This window comes from Prunus dulcis, unplaced genomic scaffold (assembly GCF_902201215.1).
Source record: "Prunus dulcis unplaced genomic scaffold, ALMONDv2, whole genome shotgun sequence".
Lineage (NCBI taxonomy): Eukaryota > Viridiplantae > Streptophyta > Magnoliopsida > Rosales > Rosaceae > Prunus > Prunus dulcis.
Window position 1 is genome coordinate 5,856 of NW_023010282.1, and position 19,544 is coordinate 25,399.

Here is a 19,544-nt window from a genome sequence, read left to right on the forward strand (position 1 = left end):
CGCGATTCCGGAGTATCCGGGACTCCGATTCGCAATCCGTTGAATCCTACACGATCCTGACATCGTGTAGACCGATATACCCAAAATTCAGCGCGATCCGACGATTACACAACACTGCACCCACGGATCGCGCGATATGGAAAATCCGTTCGGGGCTCAAACGGACTCCGAATCGAGATCCGCGAAATCCCACGCGCTCGTGACGACATGAGGACCTCAAAACTGGCCAGAGTCATGCCACCACTCTGGCCCACGCGCCGCCACACGCGCGGGGCAGATCGGGTGTCCAAAGCGATTCGGGTGTGCCGAAAAATCGTGGAACCAAGACTCCAAACTCCTACCCTAGGTAAAACACCCCATTTGGAGTCACTTTTGTTCTTGGGCCACCCCCAAAAAGTGACCGGAAACAGTAGTTTCGAAGGGCCAAAGTTTCGGCCAAACTTCAAGTCGAAAATCGAGTGATCTAGAGATAAAATCGATCAAAGCCCAGCTTACCATCAGTTAGAACATGAAAAATAGGTGAAGATCCATACCTCACTCGAAAGATTTGGTGAAGAAATGAGGGAGATATTTCTTGAAAAGATTCGGTAAAACGGCAACAACAATGAAAATTCGATTATGAACTCGGCGGCAAGGCTGGGTTGGGTTGAGGTTTAAATGGGCTTTCAAAAATGTCGAACGGCGTGATTGCGGGGATGGGGCCGTCTTGGAATCGAATGCGATAAATGTGTGGTGGCAATGACCTAGGATGGCTGGAAGGGGAGGAGGTCGCGGGCTGGGTGCAATCGGGAGAGAGGAGAGAGAAATGACGGGGGAGAGAGAGAAACAGGGATAAAAATCTGATTTTTGTCCAAATTACCATTTTGCCCTTCGCGATGTTTTGATCGTAATTTCTTCGTTAAAACTCCGATTCAGGTCTACTCCGTGTCTACGGACTAGTTTTGCCGTGCTCTACGAAACGGCGCAAGCGGAATTCCCGAATTCATTTTCGATCAAAAAGTCAAATTTTCCCCCTTAAAAAAAATGCGAGGGCAAAAACGTCTTTTTGCTAAAAGATATTTCTTTACCTTTTAGATATTTTCTTTCTTTTCTAGATATTTTGTTTTGGGTTCTTACAATCTGTGTGGGGTCTTTGTGTGGCTTTGCTCCAAAAATGGAACCTATCACTTCCAAAGAATATGGCTTCTCTCCTTCCCCTTCCACTGCTTCGCCACTTCACTATTTCAAAATCCACTCCTCTGCCCTTTCCACTCAAACTAAATACTTTTTTAGGGTCTGACCGTTGCCTTCAGCCGTCCGTTTCTCAGAGCTTGACCGTTGCCTTCAGCCGTCCGTTTCTCAGAGCTTAGTGGTTTCTCAGAGCTATGGGTTTTAGAGCGATGAGTTTTTGCCGTTCAAACTTCGAACTTGCCTCTTCTTTTCTTTTTTTTTCTTTTTTTTTTTCGGACCTGCTGGATATTAAAATCGGGTTTGAGTTCCTCACCTACCTGATTGTACAACTTTATCTCAATTCTCCCTAGCCCTTGGATTGATCTAATGACTATAAAGTGAACCCCTTATAACTTACCCCTTATATCTTAACCCTCATTATAGTCTTAGCGATATCTTTGAAATATTCTTTTAACCCTTTGGACAATTTTTTGTCCATTTACCAAAACTGGTTACAAACAAACTCATACATCGAAATTCCAATTGCAAATACAGGCTTTCAAATTGCTTCTGGGCCGCACCTGAGAGTAACCACGTAGAGCGTCTATAAACCAAAGCATCATCGCCCAAATGTTTCTTCGCCCTTTGTCCCAAAGAAACAAATGCCCTCGACTGTTTTTTAGTTTGAAATTCAACCCTTTTTTTTTGGGTTTTCTTATTGCCTGGGATTGGAGTAATTTCTTTGCTTTGATTTGTAGCGATGAAGACTGAAGAGGTTTTTCTGGCAGAAGATTTCCTACCACCACGGATAGCAGCAGTGAGCCAGTGACCGTCAGCTGTGAAAATGGTAAGAAAACTTACCCTAGCCGCAATGGTTTTATCCTATACCAGGCAATTTTATTTGGATGGTTCAAATCTTTTTAGAATGCCGAGAACTGCATATTTTCTGAAGGCAGAGAATCAGCTTGGGCTTTAAGTTTTCATGTAGAAATTGTTCATCATCAACCTCTAGCATGATTCAACTCTGCAATTTGAAGACCTTCAGATTGGTTCACTCAATATTTTCTTGTACATTTGCTTCCAAAACAAACAGAGTGTTGGTTGGAGATCCAAAACCCTCACTTCAGAGTCAGTTGCTCTGCAGACACATCACATCAGAAATCTCAGAAAACCAACACAATTTCACAGTCACTTACCTCATAAACACTTGCGGGTTGTCCCCAGAAGGAGCGATTTCAGCTTCTAAGTGGGTCGAGTTGAAGTCACCAGAAAGAGCAGACTCCGTTTTAGAGCTTCTGAGAAACTATGGAGCATCTCAAACCCAGATATCAAAGCTTATTAGGTCACATCCAAAACTTCTTTCAGCTGATCCTGAGAAAACCCTTTTGCCAAAGCTTGAGTTTTTCAGCTCTCTTGAAATTTCAAAGGTGGACCTTATAAAAACTCTGGCTTTTAATCCACAGCTTTTGGCAGCCAGCTTGAGAAATCGGATTTTGCCCACTTATAACTTCCTCAGGAGTATGCTCTCTGAGAAAAATGTTGTTGCTCTTTTCAAACGCAACTCGTGGATTTTCTTGGAAGGTCACTGCAAGCATGTGGTGCCAAATATTGGGCTTTTGAGAGAATTGGGCATGCCTCAACCATGCATTTCTTTTTTGCTAACTCATGGTACTCGCGTTTTGATGGTAAATCCTGAAAACTTTGGTCAACTTGTGAGTGAGGTTAAGGAAATGGGATTTAATCTGGAAAAATCAACTTCAGTGAATGCCCTGTGTGCATTGTGCGGCAAGAATAAGTTGGTATGGAGTAGAAGTCGCGAAGTTCTTAAGACATGGGGTTGGTCTGAGGATGATTTTCTCTCCGCTTTCAGGAAGAACCCGCAGTGTATGATTGTCTCGGAGAAGAAACTTATGCAAGCAATGGATCTTTTAGTGAACAAGATGGGATGGTCGTCAGGAATGATTGCCAAATATCCTGTGGTCCTCAGTCTCAGTTTGGAGAGGAGACTTATCCCGAGGTGCTCTGTGGTTAAAGTTCTGTTGTTGAAAGGTTTCATAAATGAGAACTTGAATCTGGGTTCTCTGCTGAAACGAACAGAGAAGCAGTTCTTGGAGATTTTTGTGAACAGATATCTTGGCGAAGTACCTGAATTGTTAAGTGTGTATCAAGGGAAGGTAGATATCCAGTCTGTCTGATATGTTGAAACGGGTGAGGATGTAATTATTTTAGCCACCTGATGCTGCATCACTCATATGCATTAGATTGCATTTGGCACAATACTATAATGCTGTCCTCTACCCTAGAAATTGTCTTTAAAGTAAGGTTTAAATTGTATCCCACATCTTACTAAAATTTTGCAGGAAGTAAATTCAGTTTTTTATTCTTCTACTCGGCAGCCTACCTGTTTTTAATTAGATTTATATATGCTTTCTTATTAGAACAAATGCCTGCCGTAGAGTCGCTAGAATTTCTTCTGTTTATGGTTCCCGACTTCGGTTACCCTTGAAAGTTTATTTTGTAGAATGTGCGCATATAATGCTTCTATTAGGGTACAATGTATTGTATTTTGGTTGAGGAGTGGAAGAAGCTAATTTCTGTCCATTTTTCAAAAGATAAGAATGACTCTCAATCCTTTATCCCCTGCTCTTTGAGTAATTGTCCTCTGTGATGCTGCTAGCGTACTTAAGCAGCCATGGTTGGTTTATAGGAACTACTTAGTGTCAATGATTGATTAGATTCATATGTAATCATGTCAACATGGCATCGAAGGACTCGATAAGCATCATTTTCTCATTGTCTTCTCTTGTGTTAGCCTTTTTACCGAGACCTTAACGATTAGGAACGCGATATCTGCAATGCTTGATGAATTGGGAATTCAGGGGACATAAAACTCGGCTCTGATGGAGTTGCAAAGTAGGGTGGTTTGGCAATTGTTATCTAGAGGATGAATCTATCCCGCACTGATGGATGTGCAAAGATGTGTGGATCTCAAGAGGGAGGTCAAGGAACATTTCACTGTTTTTTTGGAATAAATTTATGTTCAATGAACTTCTCTTCATTCGCCAAAATATAAAAAGAGGCCTTGTTTATTCTTTACTTGGTTTACAGTTTTCAAGGATTGATTCTTAGTTCATTGCCCCCCAAGCCATGAGAAAATAAATGCCTGGAAATGAATTTTCTGAATTGATTGAATTAATTCAGAAAAATGAAGAACGAGAGCAAAAAGGGGATTAAGGCAGTCCTTGAGAGGGTGGGAAATTGGAAAAGAAGGAAGAAAAAGGCAAGACAAAAAGCTCAAAGGGATGATCAAGTGAAGCTTCGGGTTCAATTATTACATCTAAAAGTTGGTCTGAAGCTATGGTTGCTATTGGGAAGACTTTGAATCGGTTCTTCTCCCCAAAGCTTTTGCCGTGATTGGGTTGCGAAATGATTGTTGATCCATCATCCAAACCACAAGGCGGCGCTAAAAAGAAGTCGTTTGAGATTTACGATGCATCAGCTGATGAACTTCCTTGGGGAAGTGCAATTTTTGCAACTTGCTTCGTCCTCTGTCTTGCATTAATTTCATTCACTCTAATCTTGCATTATTGTTTCAATCTAATGGCCAGGATCGTCTCAGACTAAATCATTACCCCATGGAAAATTCTACAATGGGCGTGGTGTATCCATGCGCCCAAAATATCAGCCGTTGGATGAGTAAGTGGAGATGAGGGTCAAATCCACACCATTGAATGCTGGTAACCTGCTAAAAGGGTTGGTGTAGGTAAAAGTGAATAAAATAATAAGTGAACAGAAAAAAAAAAAAAATAAAACCAGAAAAGAACTACAGGACGACAGAAAGGAAGAAGGAACAGATGATCGTGAACTGCTACAGGACGACAGAAAGGAAGAAGGAACAGAAGATCGTGAACTGCTGCTGAGGCAATCCCACCAACGGCACTTTCTCTTTCATCTCTCCCTCTCTTCCCCTACATGTGAATCACTTGATTCTGGAGATGAAATTGAGAAGATGTTAACTCTGGGTGGCTGGGCATTCTGCGTGGTTCACAAAAAACCAGTGGAAACGAGTTGCTGTTGCTGAAACGTATTGAAGTGGCCATTGCAAAGGTAAAATTAATAGCCTTATAGTAGTTCATCCTTGTCCACACTTTAGTTCCCAAAGACCAGCAATATAACATTTTGCTATATTGATCCGCTCAAAGAAAACCAGCTATTTGTATGGGTAATTTTCCCTCTATGAAATCAAGTAATTATGTTATTAAAAGAAAACCAGAAAAACTAAGCAGAAATTAATGCAGCCCAGGAAGCAACTAAGCAGAAGTAAATGGGTTTTTGATTTGCTGAAAAGAAAACCATTGTAATTTGAGTTATTTCACAGACAAGAAACACAATATGATCAATGTCAATATCTTTCTCTTCTTTAATGTTGGGCATATTGTTAATGTTGAAAAGTTTGTGAGTCATTTGGAAAACATTAGATAGAATTTCTTAATTGTATTGCAAATGCCATGATATTTGTAGCATTGCATTTTGGTAATGGAAATGTAAGAGGTACTTCATTATGTCATTTTGAATGCAATTACCAATTAGGTAGTCCTATTTTGCAATTATTGTATCCATATTGCCATGTTATTGATAGCCTCTAACATTCTGAGAACATATGTGTTTTGTCAATGCAATTGACAAACAGTTACTTCTAATTGCATTATAGTCTTGCAATTGACAAACAGTTACTTCTAATTGCATTATAGTCTTGCAATTGACAAACATAACAGACTATTTGCATTATAGTCGTGCAATTGCCATTATATGTGCACAATTATGAAATGTAGAATCTCTCAGTAAGGACTTCCTTCATGATGGAATTGTATGTTTATATTTCTACTAAATGCAATTGATGTGTATCCATTTATTTGCATATTAATTATGCCATGAAAGACATGTTGCCTGAAAGGACCCGCCTCGAATTTTCTCAAAACCCGAGACGAACCCTTTGGGATTCCTGACATCACCCCGATGCCAGGCCCACTTACTAAAGACCGAGACTTTCTGCCGAAATTTTGGCAGAATCTCCCCTATAAATTGGACATTTCCCAAAATTTCAACCTGCATAAAAACACAATTTATATCACCAACCGGCAGCATGCACAATATAATTTCATGCAAATCACACAAATGGCCTTCGGCCTTCCAATAATTCTTAACTAACTACCCAGCAATTCAAATACCCATTTATGACTAACATTTAGTCTGCGGCTGCACCTAATGACCTTAGGCTGCCTACGTACCCTCCTTGAGGGATCAAGCCACACGTAGTTCTCCCATACAACCCAATTCCACACTTAGGCGATACCTCATTTCATTTCTCTGTATTTCACATAATCTCCCCATACGCCGGTACAACCAACGCCACGTATGGGGTCTGTCAACACGCCGGATAACCTACGCCACGTGCGACCATACCATACTATCCTAATATCTCCCCATACGCCGGTACAACCAACGCCACGTATGGGGTCTGTCTCAACGCCGGATAACCTACGCCACGTGAGACCTACACATCATATCACATAACTCCCCATACGCCGGTACAACCAACGCCACGTATGGGGCCTGTCCCAACGCCGGATAACCTACGCCACACGGGACCTCAACATCATATCACAAATCTCCCCATACGCCGGTACAACCAACGCCACGTATGGGGCCTGTCGACACGCCGGATAACCTACGCCACGTGCGACCTCAACACAATATTACAATATCTCCCCATACGCCGGTACAACCAACGCCACGTATGGGGCCTGTCTCAACGCCGGATAACCTACGCCACGTGAGACCTGACTTTCACTTGGTGGTGCTTGTAGTGAAACCAAGATCCAGGGAGGTACCTAAGGTAGTTAGTATAGCACTCCAACTAACATTCTAGACTCTTTTGTACCCTTGTACAAACATATATATCATTATATTTTAATACTAATATTGCGTAAACCCCAATAATAGTCTAGCACCAGATAATCCCCCTGGGAAGGTGAGATTACTCCGGGAGACTCACGGTCAACCAAGGGTCAAACTACCCTAACCCTGGTCAACCGGGCCCACGGGGACCACGACCTCCAAACTCCGATCCGAAAGTTCCTATGGGTTCTATAAGGTATAGGACACTTGTCCTGCAAGTTTGATTCAGATCGGACGGTCGGATCGCTCATGATCGCACGATCTAACGGTTAATATAAAATACAAACTTTAAGTTATTGAATCGGAACATCCGGGGTTCCGATTCACAATCTGCGAAATCCTATACGATCCTAGGAATACCTAGTACAACATATTTTAATTCGGGAAGGATCTAACGGTCGGAACCTATCGAACCCGGATAACGCACAATATGCGAAAATCCGTTCGATAGTCAAACGACATCCGAATTGAGATCCTCAAAATCCTATGCGCTCGTGACAACCTAAGGATCTCATCGGGTTAATTTGCAGCCTCACCGGCCTCGTTCACGCGCCGCCACACGCGCCGACAGCGCGTGGGTGTGTAGAGAAATTCTGGGAACGGAAAAACTCCACACCCGAGCTCACCCTTTCGGCTACAGATTCTACTCGACGAGTGTAACACTTTATTCAACTACACCAAGGTCCAATTCGGACGGCAAGTGGCCGGAATCGACGTCGGAAACTCACGGTTTAACCCGGAACTTCACGGCCTCGATCCGACGACCACCGTCGACATCGTCATCGCACAACCTAGGAAACAGCTAGAAGGGAAGGAGAGCTACCTGTTCCAAGCGACGGCGCAGCTCGAGATGGCCGGAAACGTCGCCGGCGACGTCGGCAGTTTCAGCTGGTTTTCACGTCGTCGCCACCGCCGTTTGCCGGGTTTTCGATCGGAAAAAAGGGGTGGGCTGGGTAGAGGAGGAAGAGATGAAGCTTTTGCAAGAAACGGCGCCTCAAACGGAGGTCGGACGGCGAAGTTCTCGCCGTCTGAAATCTGGCGAAAAATCAAAACGGGGAGGGGGGGTTTCAGCCGCGGGAGAGAGAGAGAGAGAGAGAGAGAGAGAGAGAGAGAGAGAGAAAAGTCAGATATTTTAACCCAAATTTCGAAATAATTACGGTTTTGCCACTGGAAGTGTTTTGATCGTAACTTCTTCGTTACAACTCCGATTCAAGCCTACCGCCTGTCTACGAATTCGTCTCAGTACCACCTACCCAAAAATACCAGTCACTGCCCCAAACACTTTTCGGGCAAGAAAATGACCAATTTACCCCTACCCTAAGGGTAAATTCGTAAATTCACTTATTTAATTTAAAATAGGAATTAAATTCGGAGTCGGGGTGTTACAATCTACCCTCCTTATAAAAATTTCGTCCCCGAAATTTCCGACCTGTCACTCGAAGGGTTATGAGTATTGGGCCCGCATTTACCATTCGGGACCCCCGGCTCTTCCTTGGAAGGCTAGACGCCTCCATTGGTGATTTGATTCTCTTTTAGTTGTCCTACTAAAAGAGGATCCACGTTCTTTGACTTGTTGATATTTTCCTTCTTTCTTCATAATCGATAGGCAGCATTGCCAACACGATATTCTGAAAGGAAGGTCAGAAAGGATCATTTTTACCGAATTGTAATCATCATCGATCTCTCTCGACCATGATCCATTTCTGATTCCGATGAAAGATCTCTACTCAGACGTGCTCACAAGAGAGGAGACCCCCAAGTACTCTCCATCTCCATAGGTAGGATTATTCAATCCATGTGGGTCTTCTCCTTGGATTTGACCACAGTATTCCCACCACACACGAGCCTCTTTCTCATAATCTCTTCCACACTTGTGATTTCGATTATACTAACGCCACCTCTCTGACCTTGGATCCCTTGATCCAATGCCGGGGAGTTGTTCGTTCTAAAGAAAGGTTGTGCTCTCAGAATCTCCGACTCCGTGTGCTAGGCACATAGTCGAAAATTAGCAACATGTTCAGGCAATGGAGGATCCCTAGAAGCGGGTTGATCAACACTCTATCCTCCCGCCGATGCGGACTCAACGTCGCAAAGGTGCCATTCCGAGATGGAACCCATTTTGATCCCCACAATTTAAGGATGCACATAAGGTGCAGGGTCCATAGGAAATTGAACCTAGAGCTCTGATACCAACTGAAAGGACCCGCCCCGAATTTTCCCAAAACCCGAGACGAACCCTTTGGAATTCCTGACATCACCCCGATGCCGGGCCCACTTACTAAAGACCAAGACTTTCTGCCGAAATTTCGGCAGAGTCTCCCCTATAAATTGGACATTTCCCAAAATTTCAACCTGCATAAAAACGCATTTAATAATCCCAACTGGCAGCATGCACAATATAATTTCATGCAAATCACACAAATGGCCTTCGGCCTTCCAATAATTCTTAACTAACTACCCAGCAATTCAAATACCCATTTATGACTAACATTTAGTCTGCGGCTGCACCTAATAACCTTAGGCTGCCTACGTACCCTCCTTGAGGGATCAAGCCACACGTAGTTCTCCCATACAACCCAATTCCACACTCAGGCGATACCTCATTTCATTTCTCTGTATTTCACATAATCTCCCCATACGCCGGTACAACCAACGCCACGTATGGGGTCTGTCAACACGCCGGATAACCTACGCCACGTGCGACCATACCATACTATCATAATATCTCCCCATACGCCGGTACAACCAACGCCACGTATGGGGTCTGTCTCAACGCCGGATAACCTACGCCACGCGAGACCTGCACGTCATATCACATAACTCCCCATACGCCGGTACAACCAACGCCACGTATGGGGCTTGTCCCAACGCCGGATAACCTACGCCACGCGGGACCTCAACATCATATCACAAATCTCCCCATACGCCGGTACAACCAACGCCACGTATGGGGTCTGTCTCAACGCCGGATAACCTACGCCACGTGAGACCTACACATCATAACACATAACTCCCCATGCGCCGGTACAACCAACGCCACGTATGGGGTCTGTCTCAACGCCGGATAACCTACGCCACGTGAGACTTGACTTTCACTTGGTGGTGCTTGTAGTGAAACCAAGATCCAGGGAGGTACCTAAGGTAGTGCGTATAGCACTCCAACTAACATTCTAGACTCTTTTGTACCCTTGTACAAACATATATATCATTATAATTTAATACTAATATTGCGTAAACCCCAATAATAGTCTAGCACCCGATAATCCCCCTGGGAAGGTGAGATTACTCCGGGAGACTCACGGTCAACCAAGGGTCAAACTACCCTAACCCTGGTCAAACGGGCCCACGGGACCTACGACCTCCAAATTCCGATCCGGAAGTTCCTATGGGTTCTATAAGGTATAGGACACTTGTCCTACAAGTTTGGTTCAGATCGGACGGTCGGATCGCTCACGATCGCACGATCTAACGGTTAATATAAAATATTAACTTTAAATTATTGAATCGGAACATCCGGGGCTCCGATTCACAATCCGTGAATTCCTACACGATCCTAGAATTACCTAGATTAACATATTTTAATTCGGGAAGGATCTAACGGTCGGAACCTATCGAACCTGGATAACGCACAATATGCGAAAATCCGTTCGATAGTCAAACGACATCCGAATTGAGATCCGCGAAATCCTACGCTCTCGTGACAACCTAAGGATCTCATCGGGTTAATTTGCAGCCTCACCGGCCTCGCCCACGCGCCGCCACACGCGCCGGCAGCGCGTGGGTGTGTAGAGAAATTTCCGGCGACGGAAAAATCTCCACACCCGAGCTCACCCTTCCGGCTACAGATTCTACTCGACGAGTGGAACACATTATTCAACTACACCAAGGTCCAATTCGGACGGCAAGTGGTCGGAATCGGCGTCGGAAACTCACGGTTTTAACCCGGAACTTCACGGCCTCGATCCGGCAACCACCGTCGACATGGTCGTCGTACAACCTAAGAAATGGCTAGAAGGGAAGTAGAGCTACCTGTTCCAAGTGACGGCGCAGCTCGAGATGGCCGGAAACGTCGTCGGCGACGTCGGCAGTTTCAGCCTGTTTTCACGTCGTCGCCACCGCCGTTTGGCTGGTTTTCGATCGGAGAAAAGGGGTGGGCTGGGTAGAGGAGGAAGAGATGAAGCTTTTGCAAGAAACGGCGCCTAAAACGGAGGTCGGACGGCGAAGTTCTCGCCGTCTGAAATCTGGCGAAAAATCAAAACGGGGAGGGGGGTTTCAGCCGCGGGAGAGAGAGAGAGAGAGAGAGAGAAAAGTCAGATATTTTAACCCAAACTTCGAAATATTTACAGTTTTGCCACTGGAAGTGTTTTGCCCGTAACTTTTTCGTTACAACTCCGATTCAAGCCTACCGCGTGTCTACGAATTCGTCTCAGTACCACCTACCCAAAAATGCCAGTCACTGCCCCAAACACTTTCCGGGCAAGAAAATGACCAATTTACCCCTACCCTAAGGGTAAATTCGTAAATTCACTTATTTAATTTAAAATAGGAATTAAATTCGGAGTCGGGGTGTTACATTGCCTATTTTCAGGAAATGGATGCAGAAGCAAGTAAAACGAATGGAATTCAGGGCCAAAACTCTGTCCCTAACAGTGAAGGTTATTTTGCAGAGGCTGAGTCACTTGAAGAAACTGAAAATGTCCCATCTTTACAGAATTTGGGTAGTAGAACAGAAGAAAGTACTGAGAAAAGCAGACAGTTTGAGTATGATGGGTTAAACTTCCAAAATATGAGCATTGCTGATTTATCGGAGAGAGAGTTTGCAAAAGTTGAGGAAGCAGAAAGATTTTACTGCAACTATGCTCTTGCAATTGGTTTTAGCATAAGAAGAAGTCGTTTGAGACGTAGCGAGGGTGGGGTTGTGATGGGAAGACAATGGGTGTGCTCAAAAGAAGGGAGTAGATCAAAGAAATGGACGAATAGAGATGATATGGTTCGTACACCAAGGAAAGAGACTAGAGAGAATTGTCACGCTACATTTGCTGTGAAGTATTGTCCTAACCAGGATGCTTATATTGTGACTAAATTTGTAAAGGAGCACAGCCACCGACTTGCTAACTCACATGAGGTGCCTTTTCTTCGTTCGCACCGGTGTGTTACGGAATCTAACATAGCACAATCTATGTCTATGAGAAAAGCCTCTATTAAAACCAATAGGACGTACGACTATATGGTTGACCAAGCAGGTGGATACAAAAAAGTGGGGTTCACCAGTAAGGATCTATATAACAGGATGGATTTCGAGCGTCGACAAGTGGTATTGGATGGTGATGCACAAGCAGCAATAAGCTACATGAATGGCAAGGCAATAGCGGACCCGAAATTTTTTTGCATGTTTAGTGTAGATGAGGAGAATAGATTGGCAAATTTGTTTTGGAGAGACTCTCAATCTCTACACGATTATTGTTGCTTTGGGGATGTGGTGATACTTGATAGCACGTACAAAACCAATGTATATGACAAGCCTTTAGTGGTGTTTGTTGGTGTAAACAACCATAACGCGACTACAGTTTTTGGTTGTGCATTTCTTGTTGATGAGACTGCTGATACATATCGTTGGGTACTCAGAACTTTTTTGACTTCTATGAAGGACAAGAAGCCTGTATCTATTGTCACGGACGGGGATGACGCAATGCGCGTAGCGATTGATGAAGTTTTTCCCGATGCACATCATCGTTTATGTACATGGCACATCATGAGGAATGTGAACACCAATGTGAATAACCCAGAAATAGTAAGGGAGTTTAGCTATTGTGTGCATGGTGGTTTGACACCAGTAGCTTTCGAACAACATTGGCAGCAAATGATACAGACGTATGATCTAAAAGGCGATTGGATCGAGATGATGTACCGTAAACGGAAACGATGGGCTGAAGCATACTGCTCAGGGCATTTTTTTTGGTGGGAATACCACCACACAACGTGTCGAGGGTATGCATAAGAACTTGAAGGATGGAATTGGTAGAGGCATGAGGTTAGTGGAGTGTATTCCACGGATTGAAAGATCGTTATTGAGGTTGAGAAATGAGAATGTGAAGGATGACTTTGATTCCAACAATTCACATCCACTCCTTCGCACGCACCTCCGATCACTAGAGGAACATGCAGCTTCTATTTTCACTCACGACATTTACAAGTTGATAAGAAATGAGATAAACAAGGAGGCAAAATTAATTCTCGTGCAACCCGTAAGAAACAATGAAGATCCTCGTGTTTACACATTTTCCAAATTTGGAAGACCCGTTGAGAAATGGACTGTAGTGTACTACAAGAAAGAGCAACATCTGCAATGTTCGTGCAAATTATTTGAATCCAGTGGAATTCCGTGTTGTCATATGTTTGGAGTCATGAAATGTGATCATATGGATGAAATACTTCCGACCTTAATAATGAAGAGATGGACAAAGGATGCAAGACGTGGGAGTGAAATTGTAGTCAAGTCTGATGATGTTCCCCACGAAACTATTCAAATGGCTAGGTTTGGGTCATTAAGCGTTGATTTTAACAAGCTTTGTTTTTATGGGTCACAAACAGAAGTCGCTTACAAGAGGCTAAAGGCTGAATGTGGGAGATTAAATACTTTGGTTGAGACATGGAAGGAGCAACATGAGCAAACTAGTCTTAAACTAGGATGCCATAATAATGTTGTAAGAGACCCCATAGTTGCTAAGACAAAAGGAAAGCAAACAACGGGAAGCAAAGGCAAAAAGGCCCCACAATGCGGAGAGTGCAAGGTTACTGGTCACAACAAAAGAAACTGTCCAAATCTCATTGTTGGTGAGGGAGGTAAGCGGAAAAGGGGTTATACAAGTGACATGAGCGATATTCTTTCTAGTTTTGGACCAGAAGATGATACAACTGTTGGGAACATAACATTTTATTCCTCCTCGAGTGCTGTGCATGGGACTAAGATGTTGTCCTCTTCTTATACACCCCCTAACTCGGGCTTCTCATGTGGCGAAGTGTCTAGTGGCTCCACTCATTACACCTCTGATGGTTTCACCTTTGACACACCCGAGTATAGTGTATTGGAATCACAATTTGACACACAAGCCTCGCCACGTCGGGATCGTAATAGATTTTGGGTTCCATTCACCCCAATAAAATGACATGGATTGTAGTACTTCCACTATATATATGGTTTAGGTTTTATGTACGAAATATTCACTACTACCATATTGTTCATGTATTTCCCCAACTTTTGGCATGACATATATCATTAGTGTTATTTTGTATCTATGTTAATGCTACATGTAGGAGTTTTGATACATTAATATTGATATTTTATTATGCATTTGCATGATTAGAATGGTTAGATGCAATAAATTCCATTGTTTTTCATATTTAGCTTAGGTGCTTAATTATGAAGATAAATGAAAAATGGGAAAAATGATAGGGCAGAGTTCTTTGGAAATTGCTGAACAGTAAATATGATTTTGCAACATGAAATGGCAATTACACATTGGCTGCGTGTCGCTTTCATTGTCCAATTTAGAATGTTTTCACCATCAAACTTTCATAATTTAGTCAGATATAGTCATTCTTAGTGTTTGTTAAACTACAAATTTGACATAGTTAACAACCAATCTTTGTGGACAAAATCCTTTACTTGCACGCTTTACTATTTTTTAATATGTGCGTTTTTGTTCACAATGTGCACTTGCATGTTTAACTTGGAATAATTTGAATCTATTAATTAGGTTCAAACAAATATTTTCGCACAACATTCTGTAAATATCAATTTGTATTGTTTATGGTAAGGCATACAATTATTACAATGTGGCTTTAAATTTTGTTCCAAAAAAAAAGAAAAAAGAAAAACAACTAAACCTCATGACTACCTTAAGTTATGTCCGACTCACCAGATTCATTTGGAATATGAGAGGAGTAAAGGTCGTTTGTTATACAAGGTTAGCTTGGCTTCGCCTTCACTAAATTTAGTACCATGTTTGTTTCATCGAGTCGTAGTCTTATATGAGATTGTTAATACCGAGCTCAGCATAACACCTCCTTAGGAGGGTACTACTAAATCCATGTGGAAAGGGAGAATTAACTGATCTCATGCTCGCAAATGTATAAGATGTATATCTTATATGATTATTAGTATTATTAGTATTATTAATATTTATTTATTTATTATTATTATATGTATATATTATATTATATTTATACTTACATACACATATACTATAATGTACTTATATACATGTGTTTTACACATATATGTATAGTTGTATATATATATATATATATATATATACCCGCAGCGGCGGATCCAGCAATATTTAAAAGACTAGAAGCAAAAAAAATTAATTATTACCCAAAAAATTTACATAACCAATCACCCTTACAATTTAAATAATACCAAAGTTTTTACAGGCTTTGCATTGATGCTAGGTAACTTTGGTCCTGCAAAGGTAAGCCTTCCAGCAATGATGAATAAGTCTTTTAGAAGAAAAATTATAAATAATAAAATATAATGAAACTAAATTAGTAAATCTGTTTGAAGCTTAACATTCCAGTACATTTAAGTAATAAATGTAATATTCAATTTCAAACCCTAATATTATCCAATTAGTCATACAATCGAAATGGAGTAGGATGATTCGTAAATTCACAGGAGGATTAGAGCTACACATATGCGAGTGAGGAATAAAAGAATTTGGGGTTTCATGTGAAGAGAAATATATTTGAAAAAAGCAAAAGACACAAAAGGTTTGTAAACAAATTCAAAACGCACAGTTTTAGTAAAACCTCCATTGCAACAAAAAGGAATTTTTTGGTTGAAATTTTAGGGCTTCTTTGGTATTTGATTTCTGTAACAACCCAAACTTTAATTACTTTTGTAAAATTAATTTATTTAAAGAAAAGACTATTTGCCCCTATAATATTTTATTAGAGAAAAAGTTGACTATTTGCCCCTCAACAGGCAAGAGTTCTGGTTTTGTAGAGCAAGCCCTCCACCTGTTATAGCAGGTTTTCTTTTAATTTTTTTACAACTCAATTGGCATGTGCAATGCACATGCTTCATAAACAACAAATAGAGCATGGATGAGTAGCTGGGGTATGTGGGGTAATTTAAAGCGTTGATTGTTGGTTACCGGTTAAATTGGTTGCTGTAGGTAAAACCAAATAAAAAATAAAAAAATACTTGCTCTCTCAGTCAGAGACATTTCAAGTTTAGGGTTGGGTTTCTCATTTCTTTATCTTCGAGTTTGATTCCTTCTACAGCAGCTCCTCTCCTCCTTCTGTGACGACGAGACGATGCCGGCGACCACATCTCCTCTCCTCTCAAGTAGGTCATGCTCCTTCTTCTCCTTCTTCATTTCGTTCTCCTTTCGAGGGTTTTTGTTCTGGGTATCTTCCTTGTTGCTGCTGCTTCATCGCTGGTTTCTTTGTTTTGTTTTTTTAGGTTTTCATAGTTATGATTTCTCTTTCTCACTCTCATCTGGATCTCTTGGCTGGCTTTCTCTCAACCTCTCTGTGGCTGGCTTTCTCTCAACCTCTCTGTGGCAGGTAAGAACTCTAATTTTCTCCCTCTCTTTCTAACTGTGCGATTTAGATGATTCGCATCATAGCAGAAAGTATTTCAACTTTGAATTTTGGTCTAGACTTTCTAACAAAATGATTTATATGTCCTATTTTAATTTAGGGCTTAATGATTTGGGTATTGAATCGCAAGTCCTTATTTATTTTTTTTTGGTAATATTTTGGATTTATATAGGAATTTGGTAATTTTTTGAAATTATAATTATGTTTTTTTTTTCTTTCGAATTGTTCTCTCTCCCACCTCTCCCCTTTCTCCCTCTCAGATATATCGTTGCTAATTTCTTGCTTTTTTATTATTTGAATTTGAGGGTTGGAAGCTTGAGAGTTGTTCATTCTTGATAATGATATGGGACTTTAAATTGATGGCCTTGAGACTGCATATTGTTCAAACCAAAAGCACTGGGTTCTTGAAGGAAGATGCTAGAAGATGGAGATAGGATTGAGACATTTTATGTACTCTGTTTACTTGAGATCTCAATGTTAAAATAATGATCTAGAACCTGAGATAGGATTGAGACATTTATTGTCCTCCACGACAATAGAGCAAATTGGTGTCCGTTACAACCCATGAGATCCATGACTTCTTATAATGTATTATTTTTGTGCTTGAGATAATTTAGTCTGAATTGTAGAGTAATATCTTTAGTTTCTTATGCAGTTTTAGAGATGCTCAACAACAGAGCATAGAATGTATGTGCTGTAAGTTCTTCATCCAATCTTCATATTTGACATGAATTACGCTATAGAATTTCATTGATAAAGTGACTGAAACTGATTAGTGATCATTCATACATCATTTTCATGTTCATATTCAAAAGATAAACAATTGATCATTGTCTCTTAATGCGTCTAATTCTTCGACTTGTGAGCCGTCCACCATCACAAATGTGCTCCTCTGTTTCCCAACTTTTTCTCTGCATTCACAAAAACAAAAAACAAAAATGCTATCATTGATGTGAATTTATGAATTTGAATTTATCTTCTTTTATGTATGAATTTGAATGTGTGAGATGATTCTCATATTATATATATATATATATATATGGCAATGTGTGAAATCATTGAACTCTCTGGCCTTCTAGGGGTTGATTTTAGATTCTCATTAGTTCATATTTGTAATAGCCACTTATCATCCAAGACCATCTTACAGTATTTTGGAATTGGTTAGCTTAGTCTTCAACAAATCTCTTGGTATTGAAAATGTAATCTTCATTAGCATGAACTGAAACTACTCGGTACTGGCTTTTACATTGGGGAGAATTCATAATATTTTATTCGATAAAAAAATACCTTGTGAAATACAATTGAAGCTAACGAAAAGCTAGATAAGTAGACTTAGATTTATAGTCTAAGTATTCTATTAAAAAGGGAGATGTGCGCCTCTATATTCAGTTCATCCAGCAATTCTGTTAGAAAAGGGATTTCTTGTAGCATCTCTTGTTTTAAGTCTTTCAAGTGCTGAGAAGAAAAGAGTCAGTGTAAACAAATGCCTATGCATCATAGGGTTAGTTATATATATATATATATATATATATTAAAAGAAGGAAATGAGAGCAATGGATATTCAGGTTACAATACAAAACTACATTTGCTAGCTGATATACTCTTACTTAAGTTATAAGGTGGTATTGCTTAAGTTATAAGGTTGTATTGCTCTCAAACCTGAAAATGTTGAGGCACTAACTTGTACACGAGACTGGATATTTATTTGTTTCTTTTTATCATCATCTAAAGTCTTATTTGGGCAGTTAGCTATAACTATTGTTTTATTTGGCTTGTATATTTTCATGTTTACAGGCCTTCCCAACCCATTGAACATGAAACTTCACTGCAATCAATGGTACCATGCATATGAAGAGTCCTAATTTACACGACTTCTATATCTTCTACATGGGAAAGGGACTTACTCTTCTTCTTGTGCTTCTTAATTTCAAATTGGTTTTGATTATGTTTTTCAGTTAGGTATTGTTTTGATTATGATTTTGAATTTGCAGGTATTCCAACTAGCGGCCCATCCACCCTTCCCAGCATCTGATAAGGGTAAATTTTTTTTTTTTCCTTCAAATTTATCTCTCTGTCTCTGTCTTTCATTTTGGTGAATGGTTGAGGATGTTATTTATTTATTTTAGTAATGCATGAGGAATATATATATATATGAACTGCATGTTAAAAACTATCATGCTACATTGGAAGTGGTATTATTTGCCTAATCTTGGCATAGTGCTAAGAATAGTTAATTTTGGAATCACAAAATGAGGACGTAAAGACAAACACCAGGCCATTGTACATTGCATTGGAGATATGGTTGAAGCTGGTCCCAGCTTTTGGCTGCTTTCGTTGCACTTTTTTGTTTGATATTCAAAGCCTATAAGATTGATGATCGTTATACAATCCAAAAAGTAAAAAAAGGAAAAAGAAAAGAACAAATCTCTACCCCAAACTGGCATTTTGCTTTCTATTCAAGTTAATTATGTTGTAGGTTTGTTCTTTTTTTGTTTACAATGATGAATTTCTAATTGTTTTCATATTAGCATATTGCTTTATGTTTCCATTCATTTTATTGATAGTTTCGTGATTGTTTTTCAGGTTGGGGTAAAGAATTAGGCCAAGTACAATCCTAATATACTATTTTGGAGTCTATTTATTTGGCTACTTGAATTTGTAATATTTTCATTGTATCTGGAGATTGTATTTTTTTTTTTTTTTAAAAATATACATAATGACTTAAGATTTTAGATTTATAATTATTGGTTATGTAGAGTGAATGTATTGAACAATACTTTCAATTACATGAATGAAGTTTATGTTGGCTTTGATGAGGATATAGTACC

The 19,544-nt window shown here is 40.5% G+C and overlaps 2 protein-coding genes and 1 long non-coding RNA gene across 5 annotated transcripts; all 3 read left to right on the forward strand.

Moving 5' to 3' along the window:
• Window positions 1-1,649: 1,649 nt before the first annotated feature.
• LOC117613360 (transcription termination factor MTERF15, mitochondrial-like) lies at window positions 1,650-4,778 on the forward strand. 3 transcript variants are annotated; one of them, XM_034341968.1, is made up of 2 exons: window positions 1,650-3,357; window positions 3,962-4,778. In XM_034341968.1, the coding sequence occupies exon 1, from the start codon at window positions 2,163-2,165 to the stop codon at window positions 3,342-3,344; it is 1,182 nt and encodes a 393-aa protein (XP_034197859.1). In that variant the 5' UTR covers window positions 1,650-2,162; the 3' UTR covers window positions 3,345-3,357; window positions 3,962-4,778. The 3 variants fall into 3 exon arrangements, with proteins under 3 accessions (XP_034197859.1, XP_034197861.1, XP_034197862.1); XM_034341970.1 differs by having other exon boundaries at window positions 1,650-1,996; window positions 2,074-4,778; XM_034341971.1 differs by having other exon boundaries at window positions 1,650-1,996; window positions 2,138-4,778.
• Window positions 4,779-4,813: 35 nt separating this feature from the next.
• On the forward strand, window positions 4,814-13,105 carry LOC117613361 (protein FAR1-RELATED SEQUENCE 5-like). Its single transcript, XM_034341972.1, has 2 exons — window positions 4,814-5,256; window positions 11,696-13,105. Exon 2 carries the CDS (start codon window positions 11,699-11,701, stop codon window positions 13,103-13,105), a length of 1,407 nt encoding a protein of 468 aa, XP_034197863.1. The 5' UTR covers window positions 4,814-5,256; window positions 11,696-11,698.
• Window positions 13,106-18,518: 5,413 nt separating this feature from the next.
• On the forward strand, window positions 18,519-19,414 carry LOC117613362. The gene is made up of 2 exons (XR_004583723.1): window positions 18,519-18,753; window positions 19,300-19,414. It is a non-coding gene; the product is annotated as an uncharacterized LOC117613362 (long non-coding RNA).
• The last annotated feature ends 130 nt before the right edge of the window (window positions 19,415-19,544 follow it).